Below are 25,128 nucleotides of genomic sequence, written 5' to 3' on the forward strand. Positions count from 1 at the left end.
TCATTGTTCCCGTTTTCAGAGGGATAAAATTGTATGTAGCACCATGCTGTGGAATGATGAACTCTCTCATGCTGTGGAATGATGAACTCACTCACTCACCTGGTCCATCCTTCTTTTTGCAGGAGCTATTGTGACAATCTTGGTTACCATCCCTTAAGTGCTGCTGACTTTGGAAAGATCATGAAAAACGTCTTTCCAAACATGAAGGCACGGCGTTTGGGCACTAGAGGCAAATCTAAATATCCTTCACCAGAATGTTGTCAGTAGCTGCTTAGGTTCTTCCTTATTGTAGTTTATCTACTGTTATAGTCCTATATTTAAAAGTAAATTGATATCAACAAATAGAAACAAGGTACTGAGCCCAGCGCAGATAGCTTATACCTATAATCTTAGTTGCTCAGGAGGCTGAGATCTGAAGATCACAGTTCCAAGCCAGCACAGACAGTAAAGTCCATGAGACTCTCAGATCCAATATACTTCTCAGAAAAAAACAGAAGTGGCACTGTGGCTCAAGTGGTAGGGCACTAGTCTTGAGCACAGAGAGGCTCAGGGACAGTGCCCAGGCTTTGAGTTTAAGCCACAGGACAAGAGAGAGGGGGGAAGGGGGAGGAAGGGGGGGGAAGGGACGGGGGAGGGAGGGAGGGACAAACGAATGGAGTAGAATACCTTCCAATGTTACTTTTCCAGTCAGTATCAAAAGTACAGAAAGAAATGGAAAATGTTTGCTTAAGACAGTCATAAACTTTACCTTTCTCTGTGACTGGAAAGTGTTGGTGTTCTTTGCTTTAACAATAAAAATTACAGAGAAATGACACATTTTCAGTAATTGCCAATTATGTTAAAAGAAGCCAAGAAATGTGTTAGCCTCACTTCTTTCCCCCCTCTAATTTAGTAACATATATATTTCCTTGACAGTATTAGTAATAACAATGTTATAGGGATGATGATGCAGATGATGCATTCAAAGTAATTCTTATGGAATATGCTGAAAATTAGTGTTTTTCAGCCAGCTCTTTTTTTCTTTTTCCTGCCAGTCCTGGGGCTTGGACTCAGGGCCTGGGCACTGTCCCTGACTTCTTTTTGCTCACACTCTACTAGCATTCTACTACCTGAGCCACAGTGCCACTTCTAGCTTTTTCTGTTTTTTTGGTACTGAGGAATCAAACCCAGGGCTTCATGCATGCTAGGCAAGCACTCTTATCACCAAGCCACATTCCTAGCCCTCAGCCAGCTATTTAAGGCCTATATTAAAATTAAAACAGGGGCACAAAAAAGGTCCTTCCTTTTTGGGGGGTTGCTTTTGGTGATTAATTGAAGATTAGAGTCTCACAGATTTTGCTGCTGGGGCTGGCTTTGAACCGCGATCCTCAGATCTCAGCCTCCTGAGTAGATAGGATTACAGGCATGAGCCACAGGCACCTGGCAGGTAAAGTCCTTGTAACAAAAAGACACACACAGGAACAGACAGAAGTAAGGAAATAAAAATTAAGAATTTATTAAAGATATTTCCACTCTTGGGAGAAGATTGTAAACTAGAGTCTCTGTTCTTTGAAGTGTATTCATTTTGTCTGTGATCTTGATCTCAGCATAAGCTTAGTTACTATGGAGGACCTGAGGAAGGGCAGGAAGAATGTGACAGTTCTACAGGTGTGTTGAACCCTTGCTACATGGCCTGTCCTTGTGTCCTGAACACAAAAAAAGTCTTGATGTGTTTTTGGCATGTTACAGGTGATAATCCTGTGTGATTCAGTGGAAAAAGAGAAATGAAAAGGTTAAGGCCCTTGTGACACTCTTTAAGAGCTGTTTTTGTCCCAGTGCCCCAAGCTAAAGTTTCTCTTCCCTGTGCCAGGTTTCCGTCTTGGCTATTCCTTTCCTTCTGACCTGTTTGTTACTGGTGGCTGGAATAGCATCTTAGGAACATTAATTCACAATATTTGTAACAAATGAGAATAAATCAATTTACAACAGTAATTCTGAACTTTCTATAAGAACAATTCCAGTTTTAAAAAGTGTTCTGAGGGCTGGGAATATGGCCTAGTGGCAAGAGAGCCTGCCTCGTATACACGAAGCCCTGGGTTCAATTCCCCAGTACCACATATATGGAAAACGGCCAGAAGTGGCGCTGTGGCTCAAGTGGCAGAGTGCTAGCCTTGAGCAAAAGGAAGCCAGGGACAGTGCTCAGACCCTGAGTCCAAGGCCCAGGACTGGCAAAAAAATAAAATAAAAAATAAAGTGTTCTGAGAGGCCAGGTCCCTGTAATCCTAGCTACTCGGGAGGCTAAGATCTGAGGATCATGATTCAGAGCCGGCCCAGTCAGGAAAGTCTTTGACAGTCTTATCTCCAATTAACCACCAGAAAATGGGAAGTGGAGCTGTGGCTCCAAGTGGTAGAGTGCTAGCCTTGAGAAAAATAGCTCAGGGACAGTACCCAGTCCCTGAGTTCAAGTCCCACGACCAACCAAAAAAAAAAGTCTTGACTTTATTTTTTTTATTTTGCCAGTCCTGGGGCTTGAACTCAGGGCCTGAGCATTGTCACTGGCTTCTTTTTTGCTCAAGGCTAGCACTCTACCACTTGAGCCACAGCGCCCCTTCTGCCTTTTTCTATATATGTGGTGCTTAGGAATTGAACCCAGGGCTTCATGTATGAGAAGCAAGCACTCTTGCCACTAGGCCATATTCCCAGCCTCTGTCCTGACTTTCTGACACTCAGCTTTTCTTACAGAAGAATCTAGAAAGTATTATCTCATGGGGGGGGGGGGGTATAGGGGAGCAGGGATATCTATCTCTATAGGCAGTCCATTTTCTTCAATGTTCTTTCAACCTTAACTCTCTGTTACATATTGCTACAGTGGACTAAGAAAAAAAGCTTTTGTTCATATGCCAACACTGCCCAACCTTGACTTTCACAAAACTGGAGATGGGGTAAGAATTCTACCATATCTTTTCAGTATGTAGAATCTCAACCTTTATATCAGAATTGAGATGTACCTTGCACAGCTGGATTTGGATAAAACCAGAAACTGTGTGCCTTTTACAAATAATTGAGCAATACAAGGTGTTAGTGTGTGTGACCTACATCATCATGAAATTCAGGAGAACAAAGACTTACAGTTGTGTCTTACAGATGTGTCCATGACAGGTCTTGACTCTGTGTGAGTGTGTGTGTGTATTCAAGAAGAAAAATATGTTGTAAAATAGCTGTACTGTAGTATGTATAGGATAAAATTTTAGAAAATGTGGCTATTGACATAATTTGTTTCCCATGAGCCAGAGCTTCTAATTTAGAAAGACCAAAAGCATCTGGGAGTCCCCATAGAAGTTTAACAACCACTTAAAGCATTATGTTTACCCTGTGCTGGTCCAGGTCACTCCCATTGTTTGACCCTTCCGGTTCAAATGGTCTCTTCTCTTGAGATGGCGTGCTTTTAATGTGCTTCAGTTTATCTCTCTCTGAACTTTTTTTTTTCCTTACGTTAACTTTTCCTTTTTCCTTTGTTTAGTTGGAGGGCACTGAACCTTCTGGGCAGCTTCAGAATATTGATGAGGAAGTTCTGTCTTCTGCTGGCCGTCTTGTGTGTGAATGGGCCCAGAAGGTGTTAAGCCAGCCATTCGACACAGTCTTGGAGTTAGCCCGCTTCCTTGTAAAAAGTCACTATATAGGTACCAAGTCAATGGCAGCACTGACTGTCATGGCAGCAGCACCAGCAGGTAGGAAGTGACCGCTAAGCTGGAAGTGATGGGTTGCTGTGCTTGAAAGGTTTGACTGGAGTTCATTCTTTCTCCACTTCACACTTAACTCATATAGGTTTGTGAAGCCAGCAATCCAAACAGTAATCCTTTCATAGTAGAGCTGAATCGAATACTTGCATAATTGCTCTGCTGCAACATGAAACTATTTGGACTCTCCCTACTGATTATTTATCTTCATATTGCCGTTTTTTAAATGTGTACTTTGAATCTATTTACTGGATTACATATTGGAAGTGAAATAAGATTAAATTTATAAGTTATATATACTTGACTCCTATCCCAGAAACTAAGCTTATAAGTAAAATGGTCTTTGAGCGTAATGATTGGTAACTTGGTCTCACAAAAGGGAAACTGAAGTTTTAGTATAAAACTGTGTAGGTTGATACATATATGACTCTCTCCTAAATTAATATTTGTATAAAATATCAGTTCAAATGAACATGAAACTTGTTTGCCAAGATGATTCTTCTAAGTGTCTATAATAGGTTTAATCTACAATAGATTTATCTTGTCCATCATTTTTTGGGATTTGTATGTGTGTGCGTGTAATCTGTCCTCTTGTTTTAAAATCAGCTGAGGTCCAGTTGCATAAAAATAGTTACTTACAAGAGCTAGTCATACTTTTGTCTGAATGTATGCAAACTGTGTGTGTGTCCTAAACCTGTTTGTTTGCTTGAACTTAAACATCAGCAGAGTAATGCTTGGTCAGACATGTAGCTAGCCATGTAGCTCATATATGCTATCTCATTTCATTCCTCAAAAAACGTTTATTCCCGATACGCAGATCAGAAAACATACTCAAGAGGTTAAGTAGCTTATCTGTGGGCAGATAAGGGATGGAGCCAGGATTTGAGTCTTGCTTTGTTTATCTCCAAAGTTTAGCTTATATCTACTATTATATCTATTATCTTTTCTTCTGGCAAAGGCATGGGCCCTTTAATTTCCTTGTTCTCTTTCTCCTCCTCCTGTTGGTACTGAGAAGATACTAGAACACACTGAGGAAGCATCAAGGGAATATCTGTTATCCCACATTATTCACAAGTCTAACTCAAATGGTAAATGAAGAGAATGAATGAATTCCCAAGGCATAAGTGTAAATAAACAGCTTTTTATTATTGAAAACACTACAACATACACATATAAACAGGTGTTTTCCTGTTTTAAAAGCAGTTATCTAGGAACACTAAACATTTTTATCATTTCTATTATTACTTAAAATAGCTCTTCAGTTCCTTGAAATGCTGTTATAAGCCCTTATTTCATTAAAAATATATGTCCTTTATAGTAAATTGAGTTTTGTTTCTTGAGGGCAAATTTTGATTTTTGTAAATATAGTCTCCAGGTTAAGGACAGCTTGTGTTACAAATGTCCTTTTTGTAAGTCAGCTGCTTGGAACTCACTCCTGTCCAGAAACCCTGGCAGGGGGAAAAGAGCCAAGCTGTGAGCCATTGGCAGAGGCACTCCTGGGTACAGGTGCTCTGAAGTGGAGCTGAGGCTGGGCCAGGGCAAACTAATACTCAGTGGTAAAGAGGGCCAAGAGATCAGGGGCTAGTGACCTAAGAGTGAGAGTGAGTGAGTGGGAGGGGCTGTGGTTTCTTCCTTCTCTTCCCTGTCTTCTCCCCAGCCCCTTTTCTCCATTCTTCTTTTCCTTCCCTCCTTCCCCTGTCTCCCCCCCCCCCACACACTCCATATTGTTGCTGCTTCCTAGAACTGCTGAAAGGTAGAAGGGCTAGGGCAGGCCAGGTAGAGTTAGCAGCATCCGCAGGATGGTGCTACTCTCTGCATGTGAAAAATGCTTTTGAAAAGATTACTTTTATTATATAATTCATTTTTCTTAAGCTAAAATTCATATCTCACTGGAAACTGGGAATATAGCTCAGTGTTGTAGGACTTTGCCTAGCCTGAGCCAGACCCTTGGTTTGATCCCCAGCACCAAGGAAAACAATTCTATGTCTTGCTTACTGAATCATATTCCCTCTATATAGATACATAGATATACAAATACATCCATTATCTTGTTACTTTTCACAAACATTTCTCAGTGACACTTTCCAGAATAATTTAACCTTAGTCTTACTATGAAATTCTGCTTCATGAATTTTGGATCATACCATAGTATAACAATTACAATGGTGGTGCCAATTTCTGTTAAGATTAAAAATTTTCTTTGGCCTGCACACTTTTTTTTCCCCTAAAATAGCGAGTTGTTTGAACAAATACTTATTGAGTATTCCTTGTGAACTGAATATTAAAGTCATGAAAATGCATGAACTTCCTTCTAATTAAAAAGGGTAGAAATATTGACTGATATCAGACAGAATGTAAAAGTGCTCTCAGCACACATTTCTCTTTTACCACTACACACTTATGACATAGCTACTCTTTTTTTAGCTGCTATTGTTGATTTAACTGAAACTGTCACCTTAGTCAAACTGTATGTTAAGATGTCAAAACTGTGTTGACAGATGTTTATAAACTGAAGTCTGATACTCAGCTTTGTAAAGAAATCTAGTTCAAATTGGCTGTCTCAGTAGCTTTGTCCAGTAGACACGTACATTTCCAAAGAATATGTAACTTCCTCCTACAAAGGAGAATGTATCACTTTAGCTTTCCTTTCTGCTTATTTTCAGGAATTAAAGGAATCGCCCAGCCTTCTGCTTTTATACCTACAGCTGAAAGTAATACCTTTCAGCCTCAAGTGAAGACTTTGCCATCCCCGATTGATGCTAAGCAGCAATTGCAACGGAAAATCCAAAAAAAGCAGCAAGAACAGAAACTACAATCCCCTTTGCCTGGAGACTCCCCAGCAAAAAAATCAGAAGGCACTTCCACCAATGGAGTAGCTAATCTTCCCAATGGAAACCCTGCGATCCTTTCTCCTCAGCCCATTGGCATTGTTGTGGCAGCTGTCCCCAGCCCCATTCCGGTAATATGACTAAATAGTGTTGGTCTCCTAGGAGGGTGGGAAGTCAGTCATTTACTGAAAAGTGGCAGATGAGGAGAAGACAAATATATGTGTAGAAACAATCATAAGCTTTTTTTAATGTAAGATTCCCCTGAATGGTCTTTCACTCAGAATGGATATTGTTGATTACATAGCAAGCTACAAGATGAATGTAAGTAAAATATAAAGATCCAGCCAGGTGCCAGAGGCTCATACCTGTAATCCTAGCTACTCAGAAGGCTGAGATTTGAAAATTTTGGTTCAAAGGCAGCCTGGGCTGGGCGCTGGTGGCTTACACCTGTAATCGTAGCTACTTAGGAGGCTGAGATCTGAAGATCGTGGTTCAAACCCAGCCCAGGCAGGAAATTCTGTATGACTCTTACCTCCAATAAACTACTCAGAAAAGGTGGAAGTGGTGCTGTGGCTCAAGTGGTAGAGCACTCACCTTGAGCAAAAGAAACTTAGGGACAATACCCATTTCCAGAGTTCAAGCCCCAGGACTGGCAAAAAGAAAGCAAGCCAGCCTGGGCAGGAGACTTATCTCCAATTAACCACCTAAAAACTGGAAGTGAAGCTGTGATCAAAGTGGTAGAGTGCTATCCTTGATCAAAAAAGCTCAGGGACAATGCCTGGGTCCTGAATTCAAGCTCCACGACCAACAAAAAACAAGAAATATATAAAAAATAAAGATCCAGCAGGTTCATACCTATAATCCTAGCCACTCAGGAGCCTGAGATCTGAGGATTGTGATTTGAAGCCGGCCTGGGCAAAAAAATCCATGAGCATCTTTTCTCCAATTAATCACAGGAAAAGCTGGAAGTGAAGTTGTGGCTCAAGTGGTAGAGCACTAGCCTTGAGCCAAAGATGCTCAGAGACAGTGCCCAAGCCCTGAGTTCAAGCCCCAGGACCAGCACACACACACAAAAAGATCCAAGATATATAAATTGTACATATAACCAATCAGAGCTCTAAGAGTGAGTTGTTTCATCCCTGGCCAAATTAAGAAAGTAAAACAAGGGGCTGGGGATATGGCCTAGTGGCAAGAGCGCTTGCCTCGTATACATGAAGCCCTGGATTCGATTCCCCAGCACCACATATATAGAAAACGGCCAGAAGTGGCGCTGTGGCTCAAGTGGCAGAGTGCTAGCCTTGAGCAAAAAGAAGCCAGGGACAGTGCTCAGGCCCTGAGTTCAAGGCCCAGGACTGGCCACAAAAAAAAAAAAAAAAAGAAAGTAAAACTATAACTCTTTTTGACTTAAACTTCTTTTTTTTTTAAGACTCAGGTGGATCAAAATTGTAATATGTGTTGATAATTTAATGTAGGCCCTTCTCTGTGGTTAGCTGGAGCTGGAACATTGGGCAAGTCTCATAGCTACGCTCAGTCCATTTCCTTCTCTACAAGTGGAAGTTAATTGTCTCCTCCCCTTTTGTCTCACAACTGCGGTTGTAATTTCATTATTATTGATAACGTTATTAAGGAGGTATTTGTCTATTTTTCTTGTTTTTATCCCTACCTTCATCATTTTCACGCCATTAAATAGCAGCTGACCATCCTGTTTACTGTAGAGCACACTCCATCCCAGTTTTGTCTGGGACTTGAACCACAGTGGCTTAGTTACTGAAGTCCGAGGTAGACCCTTTTATAAGACAGTCTGTCTCCCATGCGTGAAGCCTTCTTCTTGGCATGGATACCGTTATATACCTGATCAAGTGATCTTCACATTTTATCTCTTCTTCCTAAAAATCATTCTTTCAGCAAGCATTTGTCCCAGGTCTGAAGATTTTGGTCTTATTAGCTGAAAACTATCTTAATTTTCTTCTTGTGTACCATTACATTGTCTAAATATGTTGCTTTGAGCTTTTACATATCAGCATTTGAGTGTCCGGTTAAATAGAACTGATCTAAAAAGGAGTCTCATCTATATACAAACTGCCTGTTTTTTCTTGTGCCATTAACATTTAATAAATGCCTTCATGCTGTGTGCATATTTATCACTCTCTCTCTCTCTCTCTTCTTTCTTTCTTTTTTTTGCCAGTCCTGGGGCTTGGACTCAGGCTCTGAGCACTGTCCCTGGCTTCTTTTTCCTCAAGGCTAGCACTCTACCTCTTGAGCCACAACGCCACTTCTGCCTTTTTCTGTTTATGTGGTGCTGAGGAATGGAACCCAGGACTTCATGCATGCTAGGCAAGAACTCTACCACTAAGCCACATTTCCAGCCCCTGTGTTACTATTTCTATCCTGGACTAGATAAATCTGATCTTTTTCCCCCCTTTCCTGTTCTCAGGTCCAGCGGACCAGGCAGTTGGTAACTTCACCAAACCCATTGAGTTCTTCTGACGGCAAAGTCCTCCCCCTCAACGTACAGGTGGTCACTCAGCACATGCAGTCTGTGAAACAGGCACCAAAGACCCCTCAGAACGTTCCGGCCAGTCCAGGCGGGGACCGTTCTGCCCGCCACCGTTACCCTCAGATCTTACCCAAGCCAGCCAGCACCAGTGCGCTCACCATCCGCTCTCCAACCACTGTCCTCTTTACTAGCAGTCCCATCAAAACTGCTGTTGTGCCTGCACCGCACGTCAGTTCTCTAAATGTGGTGAAAATGACAACAATATCCCTCACACCCAGCAGCAGCAATGCCCCTCTCAAGCCTTCTGCCTCAGTCAGCAGTGCTCCGGGAACGACAGAAGAATCCAGGAGCATCCCACAGATCAAGAATGGTTCTGTTGTTTCTCTTCAGTCCCCTGGGTCCAGGACCAGTGGCACTGGGGGATCCTCTGCTGTGGAAGTCAAAACGGAGCCTGAAGGATCATCGGATGAGCATCCCGTACCATGCCAAGAGAACACTGATGGGACTAAAGCTCCCCAAACAGCACCCAGTGCGCTTTTGGGGCAGAAAAGCAATGCAGATGGAACAGGACAAAAGCCCTCAAATGAAGGTGTCGCTGAGGGGAAAGCAGCAACCAAGGCCTGTGACCAGAGGACCAAATGTAAAAGTCGCTGTCATGAAACCCTGCCGGGCGCCTCACCAGGCAATAATCAAAGCACTGTCACTCTCTCAGTTGCTATTCAGAACCTACCTTTCACCAGCACCAGCTCACCAACTAATGGTGACTCAATAAATAAAGACTCTAAATTATGCACTAGAAGTCCCAGAAAACGACTGTCTTCTGCATTGCAAGAGTCCCAGGTGCCTCCCGTCAAGAAACCAATCGTGGAACAGCTTTCCGAAGTTATCATAGAAGATGAGAAACCAGGCAGTGTTAAGAAGGACCAAAAGGTTCCACATTCAGGGAAATCTGAAAGTTCAACAGCAGGTGCTCCGATTCCTACCACACTGTCAGTCAGTGTCGATTCACACGTGGTAGAAAATCAGCCGTTGAGTTCTTCTGCTCTTATTGCCGGTGATTCCACTCTGGAACAGCAAATAACACCATCATCATCTCCAGATATAAAAATAAAACTTGAAGGGAATGTCTTTCTCTTGGACCGTGATGGCAGCTTTAATCCAAATGAATGGCAGCAAGTCACCAAGGATTCTGAGTTTATGTCTGGCAGCTGCGAACCACAGCAAGATATCAGTGTTATGACAATTCCCGAGCACTCTGATATCAATGATTTAGAGAAATCTGTTTGGGAATTAGAAGGAATGCCGCAGGAGACGTACAGCCAGCAGCTTCATAGCCAGATACAAGAATCTTCTTTGAATCAAATACAAGCACAGTCTTCAGATCAGTTACCTCTGCAGTCTGAACTGAAAGAGTTTGAGCCTTCTGTTTCCCAGACAAATGAGAGCTACTTCCCTTTTGATGATGAACTGACACAAGACAGCATTGTGGAGGAGCTGGTGCTTATGGAGCAGCAGATGTCAATGAACAATTCCCACTCTTACGGTAACTGCTTGGGAATGGCCCTTCAGAGTCAGTCCGTTACTCCCGGAGCTCCAATGTCATCTCATGCCTCCAGCACCCACTTCTATCATCCGATCCACAGCAATGGCACTCCGATCCACACGCCCACACCCACTCCCACTCCCACCCCAACCCCAACCCCGACTCCGACCCCAACGTCTGAGATGATTGCTGGGTCTCAGAGTCTGTCGCGGGAGAGCCCGTGCTCCAGGCTGGCCCAGACTACACCTGTGGATAGTGCTTTAGGAAGCAGTCGACATACGCCCATTGGTACTCCGCATTCGAACTGCAGCAGCAGCGTCCCCCCCAGCCCTGTTGAGTGCAGGAATCCATTTGCATTCACCCCAATAAGCTCCAGTATGGCCTATCACGATGCCAGCATTGTCTCCAGCAGTCCTGTGAAACCAATGCAGAGGCCCATGGCCACACACCCTGATAAAACCAAGCTTGAATGGATGAATAATGGGTATAGTGGGGTTGGTAGTTCATCGGTTTCTGGCCATGGCATTCTCCCCAGCTACCAGGAACTCGTGGAAGATCGTTTCAGGAAGCCTCATGCTTTCGCCGTGCCTGGCCAGTCCTATCAGTCTCAGTCCCGACATCATGACACTCACTTTGGCCGTTTGACTCCTGTCTCTCCTGTGCAGCATCAAGGTGCCACTGTGAACAGTACCAACAAGCAGGAGGGCTTTGCGGTCCCCGCCCCTCTTGATAACAAAGGAACAAATTCTTCTGCCAGCGGCAACTTCAGGTGTCGGAGCGTGAGCCCTGCCGTCCATCGCCAGCGTAACCTTAGTGGAAGCACCCTCTATCCCGTGTCTAATATCCCACGATCTAATGTGACCCCCTTTGGAAGTCCAGTCACTCCAGAGGTTCATGTTTTTACAAATGCGCACACGGATGCCTGTGCCAACAACATAGCTCAGAGAAGCCAGTCGGTTCCGCTGACAGTCATGATGCAGACAGCTTTCCCAAACGCTCTCCAAAAGCAGACGAACAGTAAGAAAATAACCAACGTGCTGTTGAGTAAACTCGATTCCGACAATGACGACGCAATGAGAGGTTTGGGAATGAACAACATGCCCTCCAATTACACGGCCCGGATGAATCTCACTCAGATTCTGGAAACTTCTACTGTTTTTCCTAGTGCCAACTCACAGAATATGATCGACTCCAGCACTTCTGTTTATGAATTCCAAACACCATCTTACCTCACCAAAAGTAATAGCACCGATCAGATCAGTTTTTCTCCTGGAGATAATCAAGCACAATCTGAAATGGGAGAACAACCATTAGATTTCAATAGTACTGTTAAAGACCTGTTGAGTGGAGACAGCTTGCAAACCAACCAGCAGCTGGTAGGCCAGGTAGCCTCTGAGCTCAGCAGTACTGTGTCAGATTTCTCTAGCGACATCAGGTTGTCTTCTGACCTCTCAGGCAGCATCAATGATTTGAACACCTTGGACCCAAATCTACTGTTTGATCCAGGTCGCCAGCAGGGACAAGACGACGAAGCTACACTGGAAGAATTAAAGAATGACCCCTTGTTTCAACAAATCTGCAACGAATCCATAAACTCAATGGCTTCCTCGGGCTTTGAATGGATAGAAAGCAAGGACCATCCTGCTGTTGAAATGTTGGGTTAAATTGTGTTTTATAATATGTAGCACACTGTATCTAAAGACATATGTATTGTATTTGTCTTAATGGAAGTGCCTCCCGCAGCAGAAACACTTACTATTAATTGTGACATTTTAAAAGCGTTTGCTGCAGCAGTGGTTTCTTCATCAGTAGGAAATGGCTAGACTCGCCTCAGTTCTGAACACGTTTCTGAAGACAGTAGGCTGTAGAAGAACAAGTATTAGGTTTTAAATTTTCTGGTGTTCCCCCATTTAATCACATTGTTTGCTAGTAAAGAATCGACTTTCCAGCTTTTACAAGAGCAACCTAGGGCTTTTATCGAAGTTCATTTTAATTCATCAGTTGCATACACAGAATTTAGACAATAGCATCAGTTGTAGGTATAGGCTCTCCTCTTGCCAGTATTGTTTTGTAGGTATGAAATCACAGCCCCCGTGAAGTGTAGACAAGCGAGTCCTCAACACAGATAATATTCAGGTGATTAGAAATATTGAGGCTTGAAGCATTAAAGCTACTGTAGAAGGAAAATCTCTGTAGGACTTTCTCGGGCTTCAGTACCATTCACTCCCACAATGAAGGGCTTAAGCAGAAGATGATGGAAAAATCAAATACTAATTTAAGGAAAGTGAAAACTGCACTAAATTTTTTAAGAGGAAAACAAGTAGCCATTTATATTTGTGACCTTGCATTAATCTGATTTTTAAATGCTGGTTTTAACATGGGAGCTAATGTGCACACACACACACCTGCACGCACACACACACACGCACACATCCAGATGTCATTTAATAGAGTGAGCAGAGACATGTTGGAAAACTGTTCCATGTTTCAAGATTTATTATTTACTAGTTGTGAGGGTTTTTAGAAGGAAGAGAAAAATGTTTTCTTAGTTTCATCACAAAGGCTGCATGTACATACTGAAATTTTATTTAAGATTTCTTTTGAAATGTTTTCACTATGCTACTCTTTAGTAACCAGCTTTTTTCCTCTTGGGTTTGCTGACTGACTCCTTTGTTCCTCCTGAATGTAGTAGTAAAATTTGATTATGGGATCCGTTTAAGAAGCAAGTAAGGGCTGGGAAAGTGGCTTAGTGGTAGAGTGCTTGCCTTGCATGCATGAAGCCCTGGGTTCAATTCCTCAGCACCACATTCAGAGAAAAGGCTGGAGAAAAGAGTGGCGCTGTGGCTCAAGTGGTAGAGAGCTAGCCTTGAGCAAAAGAAGCTCAGGGACAGTGCCCAGGCCCTGAGTTCAAACCCCAGGACTAGCAAAAAAAAAAAAGAAAGAAAGAAAGAAAGAAGCAGGAAGGAGGTAACATTAAAAGCCAAGCAAAAGAAAACAAACATTTTACCACCTAAGGTCTGAAGCCACAAATCTGTATCTCTGATAAAGGGGATAATAATAGTACTTGAAAAAAAGAGGAACATTTTATTACATGCTTAATTTATTTATTGTGATAAACACAATTGCAAAAGAAGCAAAGCACTCAGGATTTGTTTTAAAATGTTTCTCTCTATAGCTCCCATTTTGTTTTATAAGTAATATTTATGAATTTCATGTTGACACAAAGCTCCTCGCTAGTAGACAGCTCCATTTAGGTGAGTTTCTAGATCACCTCTAAAGAGATTTTTTTAATTGACGTTAAGTTTTGAAAGCTAACATTAAACCGTTTGCTATATACTACCTTGAACCTAGCTCTAGCTAAGCTTTTCTTTACCTTAATTCGTAAACTGATCAGAAGACTACAATCAATGAATATTTAATAGATGTGATGAAGGGTTTCATTTAATAAGGTTTCACTGCTGGATAAATTTGGAAGGTAGGGTATTAACATATTTTGATAAATAAATGGTGCTAGGGTTGGCTCAGAGGTTTATATGTCACTATGTCCTAGTTATTGGCATTTGTGTGTGTTCGCTGTTAACTTGATTTAATGCTTTTTTAGATTGTTTCTAGATGCTAGGTATTTCTTCACTGTACATCGAGACACAGCACTACTGCGCACCAAAGTATGCAATACCCAAAGGAAACTGTGTGACTTCTTTTAACAAATGATGAGAGCCTTTCTATATGAGATACTCTGATAAGGAGATTTTTGAGGCCATTTTAATCCCTTGTTTACATTATTAGCTTCCTACTAATAAAAAATAATGAAAATCTTTTTTGATAAAAAAAATTAGAGAGAGAGAGAGACGAGGATTTTTACCCACCATGTGTAGTATTGCAGCAAACTCTTTGAATTTGGCTGAATTCGTCCAGCAAACTTTCTGGGGTTCATATATTGCACTAAATTTGTTGAACCTGTGGTAGGCACATCTCTTAGGATAAATGCAACCAATACAGTCCACAGATTAAACTTTTTAAATGTGTTTCATTATGAAAAAGACAAAATGTCATCCAAGTGACAGATGAAATTGTCTTATGTAGCAATGTGCATTGATCTCAATGAGATATTTCTATTTCTTATTCTCTTACACGAGAATATTCCAGCAGGAAGAATTAAGTTTAGTTTGCTTCACCATGTTAAATACATGCTCACAAATGTGCATGAGTGTTACCAATTTATCTTGTACAGTACTAGGAATTCCTGTAACCACTTCCCCTCCTCACCCCCCTGGCTGTATTGAAACTGGTTCATAGTTAACCAGATGAGCATAGTTATTCACAAGTTATTTCCTTTTTTTTTTTCATGTTTACTAATTCTGCTTAGTTGTTGAATACATTCTCTTTTCAGATTATTTCCATCATTTTGATGTTTCAGACATTTTGCATACTGTTTATCATGATAAGACTTCATGAAGTAAATAATTTTGCATATAATTGCAATAAGCACTGACTTTTGAACTGAAAAGAAGGAAAGTGGTTTTTTTTTTGTGCAGTGCATCTGAGGTTTCAAATAATAGTCTTGTACTACAATGTGCTTTACTACACCATAAATGACAGAAGCAAGCCCTGTTTCATGTTTTCATTGAGTGCAAAAGGTCAGACTTCCCCAGTGTTCTGTTGTCTGTTGTACCTGCTGAAATGACAGTAGTTGATATTGCAGTAGCATTTCAGTTCTCTTTTTTTATTAAAAGTGCTCAAAATTGTTTTTTAAATGTTTTCAAAGATGATTAAAAACATTTTATATTAAACTGACTGGATCTTAAGGTGTTTTGTGAGATGCATATTGTATGCCAGTTTACAGTACATGTGTGTTACCACGCTTCCCTTGTCCTCATGAAACTTGGGGGTGTAGATGAAAATGGCACTGGGCCAAGCCAGGGGACTGGTGGCGCACGCCTCTAATTCTAGCTACCAAGGAGGCTGAGATCTGAGGATCATGGTTCCAAGCCAGCCCCGGCAGGAAAGTGTGAGATGCTGTGGTTCAAAGTAGTAGAGGGGCTGGGGATATGGCCTAGTGGCAAGAGTGCCTGCCTCGGATACACGAGGCCCTAGGTTCGATTCCCCAGCACCACATATACAGAAAACGGCCAGAAGCGGCGCTGTGGCTCAAGTGGCAGAGTGCTAGCCTTGAGCGGGAAGAAGCCAGGGACAGTGCTCAGGCCCTGAGTCCAAGGCCCAGGACTGGCCCAAAAAAAAAAAAAAAAAAAAAAAAAAAGTAGTAGAGTGCTAGCCTTGAGCAAAAGAGCTCAGGGACATACCCAGGCCTTGCATCCAAGCACTATGACAGACCCACACAACAACAAAAAGTGCCTTGATCTATTCTGCTATGAATCACAGGGAACTGATGAATCTTTCATTCATTGGTTCTCTGTTGCTTTTTTCGCCTTGTGTTGGCCAAGAAGTCATCCGTCCTTTTGCTTTCTCACGTGATAGTTGCTTGCAGGTGTTGGCATGGGGAGTGCCTCGGTGGGCATAAATCTGAATCTCTGAATAGAAAATAATAGAAAAATAGGAAATGAACCAGGATCTGGTGGCTCACACCTGTAATCCTGGCTACTCAGGAGGCTGAGATCTGAGAATTGTGGTTCAGATCCAGTCCAGGCAGGATACATCGTGCAACTCTTACCTCCAGTTTACCATCGGAAAACAAAGTGGCACTGTGGCTCAAAGTGGTAAAGTGCTAGCCTTGAGCAAAAGAGCTCAGGGACAGTGCCCAGTCCCACCACCAAAGATAATAACAACATAGGAGACATAAAGGCCTAGTTCTATTCAAATGCAATACAGGTATTTCCATGAGCCAGACAGGCAGAAATTTCAATTCCTACCAAGTAGTGAAACCCAAACCCGGCATGGAATATGCTCGTTCTTGAAAGCCAATGTCTCGAATGCACATATATATATATGTGTGTGTATATATGTATATATATATATATATGTATACACACACACGGGGCCCTTCAATGGCTGTGTGCAAGGGTGAGATCTGACTTGCTGTGCCTGTCCTATCACCTTTGGCTTGACTTTTCTGTGCCTATTACCTCATGGTTACAGTATGGCTTCCAAAACTCAAATGTATCCTTTACATCTCAAGTAGAGTTACAACAGACAGTTCTCATTTTTATCTAAAAGGGGGAAAAAGTCCTGAGTCCCCCCTAGGCATTTCACACACCCTCCTGGTCTCACTAGACAAATGTTCACCCTGAGGCCAATTTATGTAGTTTAGCTTCTTGATTTACATATACATATGTGTATATATAACATTGTATATATTTAGTATTTATCATATATAACATTTAGTATATATACATATGACTAAATATGATATGTGGCAAGATGAGTAGTTACCTTCTGATAAGCCAAGAACATTTTGGCAAGGACTAATTGGAAGCCCTGGTTTAGATCTCTGCCACCTTTCCATGAGCTGAAAAGTTGGCCATTCTAAGGGCAAATTTCCTCAGCTACTATTTGTAAGACCACATTTTTTCCTTTGATTAAATGTGAAATAAGTTGATTTATGTATGTATTCAGTTAAGTGAATTGTTAAAGTACACATTTGAAGAAGGGATCACTTACTATATAACCTGAATGTGTGTTATGTGCCAGTACTATAAGTTGAACTCAGTGCCTAGGTGCTTTCCTTGAGCTTTTCTCTCAAGGCTAGTGCTCTACTACTGGAACAACAGCTCCATTTCCAGAGTCTCACAGGCATTCCTGCCCAGGCTGGCTTTGAACCATAATCCTCAGATCTTAGCCTCCTGAGTAGCTAGGATGACATACAGATGTGAGCCACTGGTGCCTGGCTTTAACCTGAAATTTTTTAAGAAGTGCCATTTCTGTAGCTATAATATAGGAAAGGATAGGAAAAGATTTTTAAAAATACCTTTAGCCCCTGGTTTCTAGCTGGACACAGCCATCTGAAAGAAAGTACTATACTTGCTTCTCTTTTTTTTTTTTTTTTTTTTTTTTGCCAGTCCTGGCACTTGAACTCAGGGCCTGAGCACACTCTACCTCCTGAGCCATAGTGCCACTTCTGGCCTTTTCTATATATGTGGTGCTGAGGAATCAAACCCAGGGTTTCATGTATAGGAGGCAAGCACTCTGCCACTAGGCCATATTCCCAGCCCTACCTGCTTCTCTTGTAGCTTGGTGTACAGTTTAGTCCTCAACCAAAAGGATACCATTAAAAGAATTGTGTGCTACACCTTTGAAGTGTTCCTGCCCTTCCCGACTGCTGGAATGCAGAATTGACAGAACTCAAGCAGCTCCCTTGGACTTTGAGGTTAAAAAAAAACCAAACACATGCTAGGAATAGTGGCATGACAGGACAGAGGAACTTGATGGCTTTGTGAGGGAAGCAACCTTTGCTAATCCTGATTGCTGGATATCTCTCATGAGAAAGAACAATTTCCTTGCCGTGTAAGTCATGCTTACTTTTACTTTGAGTCTTTGGTTCCTCAAGAGAAACCCAAATTGTAATCAGCAAAGCCACTGGCAGGCTTCTAGGGAGTGGAGATTGAGAATGTTAGGTGCGCTTGGTGATCACTTAGTGTCAGAGGTTGTCTCTTCCACCCAAGAAATTGGCCAGCAGAGTGCATCTCTTTATTATTGGGATGGATAAATCAAGCGATGACCTTAGAATAACCCTGATTTTAGCACAGCATTTGAATACTCCTTGGGGGTGGAAGGGATTAGGTGGGCTGTAAGCTGCTTAAACAGCTAAAGAGCATTAATGGGGCAAATTGAAAGGCAATCTAGCATTCTGGTCATTGGTGTCAGATGTGCTCTGCCAATTACAGCAGTGACCCCAGGAAAGAGCCTCACTTGATGGTGTACTGTGGTTGCGGGCTGCTCACTGTTCCCCCCACCCCCACCCCTACCCCTACCCCCATCAGTTTTGAATGGTCCAGCAAATGTGGATTGACTTGCTCAATTTCTATTCTAGGTTCTTCCTGGCACGTAGAGCCTGGAAAGCTAAAAATGACATTTCCTGGACTTCACAGCTTAGGTTCTGCATGTGAATTACGCTACACCTGTTAGATTCGTTTTTGGGAGCTCTGAGCTGTGGAAACAAGCCATCTTCCTACCACTTCCACGTGACCGTTTCTTGCAAGGAAGCTCATGCACCCCCAACTTCTGCCACACCAGGGTCTTGTGATTCTGTGTTCCAATGCCAAATTAGCAGTCTGGGCAGATGTGGTAGTGCATGCCTGTCATCCCTGCAACTCAGAAGGTGGAGTTAGGATCACTGCCTGAGACTGGCCTGGGCAAAAGCATGAGACCCCTATCTCAAGTACTTAACTGAAAGGACTGGGCGCATGGCTCAAGGGGTGGATCTCTAGCGAACGGAAAGCTCTAAATGCAATCCTTAATACAGGGAAGGGGGAGTAAAAGGGCCATCTGGGGTGCTGAGGATGATTGTGGCAGGCTAGCAACTTCCATCTGTCTCCTGTGTGGGAGGAAAGCCAGGGATGAATTCAGTTGTCTCCACCACATTGTTCCTTCCAGGAGTCATTTCTGGAAGCATAATCCAAAGCTGCTGTTTCCATATATTTACAAACACCCAGTTCACTTAATCAAATCCTTACCTCTTTATAAACCTGTCTTCTATTTCACTAACTCATCACATGTGCTTGCATTGCTCTGTAAAAAACAAAAGACTCTTGCAGGCTAGAGAGAGAAGAACATCTGTGACCAAGGCCCAGTACTTGTCAGGTTTTTTGTTTGGTTTGGTTTGTTTTTTTGGCAATATGGGATTTGAACCCAGGGCCTTGCACTTCGTTGGTGCTTTACCACTTGAGCTGTGCCTCCAGCCAGACTTTTTGCTGCTTGATTAGAAATGGAGTCTCGGATTTTTTTGCCCAGGCTGGATTCAAACTTCCATCCTCTGGATTTCAGGCTCCTGAATAGCTAGGAATACAGGCATGTGCTCTTGTCCTTTTTTTTTTTTTTTTTTTTTCTGGCTGTGGGGCTTGAACTCAGTGCCTGGGTCCCTGAGCCTCTTTGTGCTCAAGGCTAGCACTGTACCACAGTGCCACTTCTGACTGTTGATTGGTTAATTGGAGATAATCTCACAGGTTCTTTTCCACCTGGGCTGGCTTTGAACTTCAATCCTCAGATCTCAGCCTTCTGAGTAGCTAGGATTACAGGCACGAGCCACCTGCGCCCAGCTAACTCATGTCATTCTACTACTCTGCATTCTAAAAAATAATAATCCCTGTCCAGATAACTTTCTAGAACCTTCTGTGAACCTCAAAGAGATCTGAGACCATCGTGTAACTCCTAAATCCAAGCATGTATAGGTCTTTTAAATGCCTGTAGAAAAGGCATTTATCTCAATTGGAAATTTAGCATTTAAACATTAGGTTTTACTTATGAAAACACATGCCTATCAGAAAGTAAATTATGAGTAAATAGGCAGAGGGCTGGACTTTGAGTTAACTGCCATAAACGAAGCAGAGCAGTAATATTTCAATTTAAACCATCTAGAGCTGAGCATGTTTATTTAATACCAACATAGATTTCTTGACTCATGAGACCTTTTATATATGGGCTTCACGTTTGAAACGGCATTTACCTAACACAAATCCACCCTGGATGATACAATATTTAGTCTCCCACAGCCTTAACTTACTCTCATAATAGTTGTGAAATTTCTCTCCTCAAATTCCTGAACATTTTTTTTTTCCTGCTGGTGGTGGGCCTTGAACTCTGGGCCTAGATGCTATCCCTGAGCTTCTTTTGCCCAAGACAAACACTCTACCACTTGAGCAGTAGCACCACTTCTGTTGATTGGAGATAAGAGTCTCACGGGGCAGTTTGCTGCCCCAAGCTATCTTTGAATGGCAATCCTCAGAGCTCAGCCCCCTGAGTGGCTAGAATTACAGGCATGTGCCACTAGCACTTGGCCAGAAATTCTTGATGGGTTCTTCTGTTGTTGTCTGAATATAAAATGTCCCCCATACGCTCCTGCCTTGGTGGCTTTGTTGCCAGCTGATGGGTTTGGGGAAAATAATTGGATCCCAAGAGTCTGACCTAAGGGATGGATTTTTTTTTTCTTGGATGAATTCATAATATGATGGCTTTATGGGCAAGTGGTGAAAAGTAGAAAATGGGACCTGGTTGGAGGAAGTAGCTCACGGTGAGTGTGTTATCTGCCACTTCCTGTGTTCATTTCCTCACTTCCGGTCTGCCATGAGGTGAGGAATCCTCCTTGCTACATACTTTTGTTGCCCCTGTCCAGTCAGTCACGTGCACCAACCATAGACTGCATTCTCGGAAACTAGGTAAGAGGATCCTGCCTCAGACCCTAAGTTCCAACCTCAGTACTGCCAAAAAAAGGAAAAGAAAAGAAAGTCATGTTAAGCTGGGTGTGCTGGGGTTTGTCAGTAATCACAACATTTGGAGCATTAAGGCAGGACGATTTTGAGTTTTGAGTCCAGCCTGGGCTACATAGCAACACCCTGTCTCAAAAAAAAAACCCACCAAGGTCATGTTCAAGTTTGTATTAAATGAACAGGTGGGAGTAAAGTACAATGTTACAATGTTTACAGATGCACATGTGGGTGGTAAAATCAAGACATAAGCAAAGCAATTATTATCATGCAAGAATAAGTGGACTCTGGAGGGCTTTTGGGACATGTGCCAATGTTCCATTTGCTTGCCTAGGTGGTGGCTATGGAGACTTGTTTACAATAATTCACTGAGCCATTAACTAGTTCTTTGTGGCTTTCTGTGTGTTTGTTTTTACAATTTAAAAAGATTATGGTAAGTAATGAAGAAATAGAAAATGAACACTTTGTGAACACTAATGAAACAGATTTTTCCATCAACGGATGAAACCAATCGTTAGCTGGTAGAGTTACAAATCTTAGAAGCAGGCTATCACCCCCAGAACACATTGAGCAATATTAATAATTGCTTTTAATAAATATGGGGGGAAAACAAACCCTGGGTAGTATCCACTTAAAATACAGGAGATAAAGTTTAAATAATGCCACGAGGCAGGAACCAGATATATGCAGATTTAGAAATACTCTTTTCTTCCCAGTACTAGTGGGGCTTGAACTCAGAGCCTCATCCTTCATAGACTCTACTGTTTAAGCTATGCCACCCGTCCTTTGTACGCTAGTTAGTTTTGAACTTAGCATCTCACTTTAGGCTACCTTGGAGCAGGAATGCCTCCTATTTATGCTTTCTGCCATGCATGAGAGGTATGTACCACAATTCCCAGCTTTTATGTTGAGATGCAAGAAGGTGGGGAGAAGGAGGTCTTATGAATTCCCCCCTCCCCCCCAGGGCTGGCCTTTAACTACAGTCCTGAGTAGCTCAAATTACAAGCATTGAGCCAAGGGTGCCCGACTACCCATTAACAATTGGTTTTGAGAATTTCTGTAATACTTTCAGTGTTCCTCCACAGATGCCTCGACCTGTAGTGATAGATGTTTGTGCATCTAAGTCTTGCTGGAACTGTGCACCGTGGGGAAGCCATTGCCTGGCTCTTATCTGTTCCAGTAAAAAGATTTCACTGCTAGTTCATTTGGCTTGTTTCATAGTTGTTATTTTTTAATATACTTGAGCATGTATTTATAGATCACTGTCTCCCACTAATTTGGAAGCTCCTTAAAGATTCTTGTCATTGAATGCACAGGCTTTGTGTTTGCACAAAGCTTAATTAATGGCTTGTTCCTAGCAAGGACAGTCCACTTTGATGAACCAAGTCAAGACTAATGATCTACAAGATAGATTTTTCTGAAGAAGTCACAGGGTATTAAGCTACAAAATTATGGTCCTAACTGGGTGTTGGTGCTTACACCTGTAATCGTAACTACTCAGGGGGCTGAGATCTGAGGATCGTGGTTCAAAGCCAGCCTGGGCAGGAAAGTCTGTAGGACTTGTCAGCTAACTACCAAAAAGCTGGAAATGGTTCAAAATGGTAGAGCTGTATCCTTTGAACACAGGCACAGTGCCCAGGCCCTGAGTTCAAGCTCCAGGACTGGCACCAAACCAAAAAAAATCACGGTCCTTCATAATAGCAAATAAGCATAACATTCATTATCATTATCTATTTTGTCATTTACAGAAAATCTGTCAGTTTCATGTAAGGGCTAGATGCTATATCCAAATTATCTTCAGCTAACAAGCCTTCTGAGAGAACTGTAGGGAGAGAAGAAGGTGCATTTGCATCTTGAAATATGTTATTTTCTTTGCCAGCCACAGCAGATGGTCACCCTTGCTGCTTGGAACTGAAATTTTAACTGATTTGACAATGGCCTTATGGTCTTCCTGGGCAGATGCCAGATATTTGCATTAAACTAAATTTTGATTAAGCAACTGTTGTACTGTGTAACTCAATGATTGGGAACATTTTCAAATCAAAACAAAGTCAAATAAAGTATTTTATAATTTTAGTTTTAATCTGATGAATAGTGTCTACTATATATGCAGTCTTTGTAAAACTGTGCTCTGCAAATATATTTTTACATTCTTTAGTGTATATGTTGGTACTGGGACTTGAACTTGGGGCCAGAGCACTCTCCTTTACCTTTTTCAGTCAAGGTTGGTGCCCTACCACCTGAACCACAGTTCCACTTCTGGCCTTTTGCTGGTTAACTGGAGTCCATTAGACTTTTCTTCCTGGGATCCTCAGATCTCAGCCTCCTGAACAACTAGGATTATAGGTATGAGTCACTGTGACCTGGGCTTATATTGTTTACCACGGAGCTACGCTTCCAGCTTTGGGCTTATATTGTTTAAATGTTGGGTTCATTACAGTTTGTTTTACATGTACATATAAATTTTAATTGTGTTATAAATACTAACAAAAAGTAATATGCTGAGATTTTGCCTGAGATTGCAGTGAATCTATAGGTCATATTGGGAAGCACTGGCATTTTGATAAAAATCTTCCCATCTATGAACATGGGATACCTTCCTGTTTACTTGGTGGTTCCTTGGTTTCTTTCATCAGCATTTTGTAGCTTTTCTCACGCAGTTCTTGTGTGTGTGTGTGTATTCTGTAAGATTTAAGTATGTCATTGTGGAGTACTATAATGTAAATGGTAGTGTTTTTAATTTCAAGCTCCATTGGTTCATTGCTGACATACAGGAAAGCAATTGATGTTTGCATATTGATCTTATATCCCGTAACCTTGCTATAATTGCTGATTAATTCAAGGTTGTTGGAGTTGGTTGGATGGTTATGTTGTTGTTATTGATATTTGATACTTTCTTCATGGATGTTTAGGCCATCTGTAAACAAGTAGTCTTGTCTCCACCTTTATTTTTAATTTTTTCCCATACTGGCATTTGAACTCAGGACTTTTGAGTTCTGGCTCAGCTTACTTGCTCCTGGCTGGCACGATGGCACTTGAGCCACACTTCCAGTCTGGCTCTTGGCCGGTTATTTTGGAGATGCAGTCTAGCAAACTTTTCTGCCAGCCTGGGCTTTAAACTTCAATCATTGAGCTGGGCATTGGTGGCTAACACCTGTAATCCTAGCTACTCAGGAGGCTGAGAGCTGAGGATCATGGTTCAAAGCCCACCCATGCAGGAAAGTCTGTGAGAGTCTAATCTCCAATGAACCACCAGAAAACCAGAAGTGGCACTGTGGCTCAAGTTGTAGAGTGCTAGCTTTGAGCTGAAGAGCTCAGGGACAGTGCCCAGGCCCAGAGTTCAAGCCCCACAACCGACAAAAAGAAAAAAACAAAAACTTAAATAATCAGCTCTCAGGCTTTTGAGTAGCTAAGATCTATGGTTTAGTGTTTGATAATTTGGGGAAAGTCTCAGTCATTATTATTTTAAATATTTCTGTGTGTGTGTGTGTGTGTGTGTGTGTGTGTGTGTGTGTGTGTGTGTTGAGGATCAAACTGAGAGCCTTTCATGAATGCTGGTAAGATATTCTATTCCTGAGCTACAGCCATACTCCTTCAAGTATTTCTTGTATTCCTGTCTTTCTTCTCCTTCCAGCATTCCTATATTCATGCTTATACCTCGTAGAGATAGTCTTTGGATATTCAGTCGTGTTCTTTCCCCATTCATAATTCTATTTACTTTTTCAGTTTTGGAGTTTTCTATTACCTCAGATCCTTTTTACCAACAACCTCCTTAAAGGCATTTTTTTGTTTCTGTTACAAAGTGTGTTTTTTTTTTAATTATTATTATTGCTCTCACCTTCCCTTTTTCTTCATAACTTTCACCTCTATTCTCACATTGGTGGCTCACGCCCATAATCCTGGCTAGTCAGGGGGCTGAAATCTGAGCATCACAATTCTAAGTCAGCCTGGGCAGGAAAGTCCATGAAGCTGAGTTCAAGCCTCAGTAGTGGCACACACACACACACACACACACACACACACACACACACACATACACGCACAAATGCTGTAAGAAAGGTTTATGTCTGTGTGAAAGGTAACACTGTGCACTGTCAAAAATAGATTAAAGTTGAAGTAACCTGTAGCATAAGTAAAGCATTCAGTCTATAAATTATTATCCTAGGTTTGC

The 25,128-nt window shown here is 42.0% G+C and overlaps 1 protein-coding gene across 2 annotated transcripts in view; it reads left to right on the top strand.

Annotated features, from left to right (window-relative positions):
* The window catches only part of Rfx7 (regulatory factor X7), a 57,418-nt gene extending 44,523 nt beyond the window's left edge, over positions 1–12,895 (top strand). The window contains exons 5-9 of one of the 2 annotated variants that reach the window (XM_048331873.1): positions 123–239; positions 2,837–2,921; positions 3,500–3,707; positions 6,380–6,675; positions 8,979–12,895. In XM_048331873.1, coding sequence (XP_048187830.1) covers positions 123–239; positions 2,837–2,921; positions 3,500–3,707; positions 6,380–6,675; positions 8,979–12,248 — 3,976 coding nt within the window. In that variant the 3' untranslated portion in view covers positions 12,249–12,895. The remainder of the gene's footprint in view (positions 1–122; positions 240–2,836; positions 2,922–3,499; positions 3,708–6,379; positions 6,676–8,978) is intronic. The other variant, XM_048331874.1, reaches the window with a different exon arrangement.
* Positions 12,896–25,128: the final 12,233 nt, after the last annotated feature.

The sequence above is a fragment of the Perognathus longimembris genome, chromosome 23 (genome assembly GCF_023159225.1).
Source record: "Perognathus longimembris pacificus isolate PPM17 chromosome 23, ASM2315922v1, whole genome shotgun sequence".
Lineage (NCBI taxonomy): Eukaryota > Metazoa > Chordata > Mammalia > Rodentia > Heteromyidae > Perognathus > Perognathus longimembris.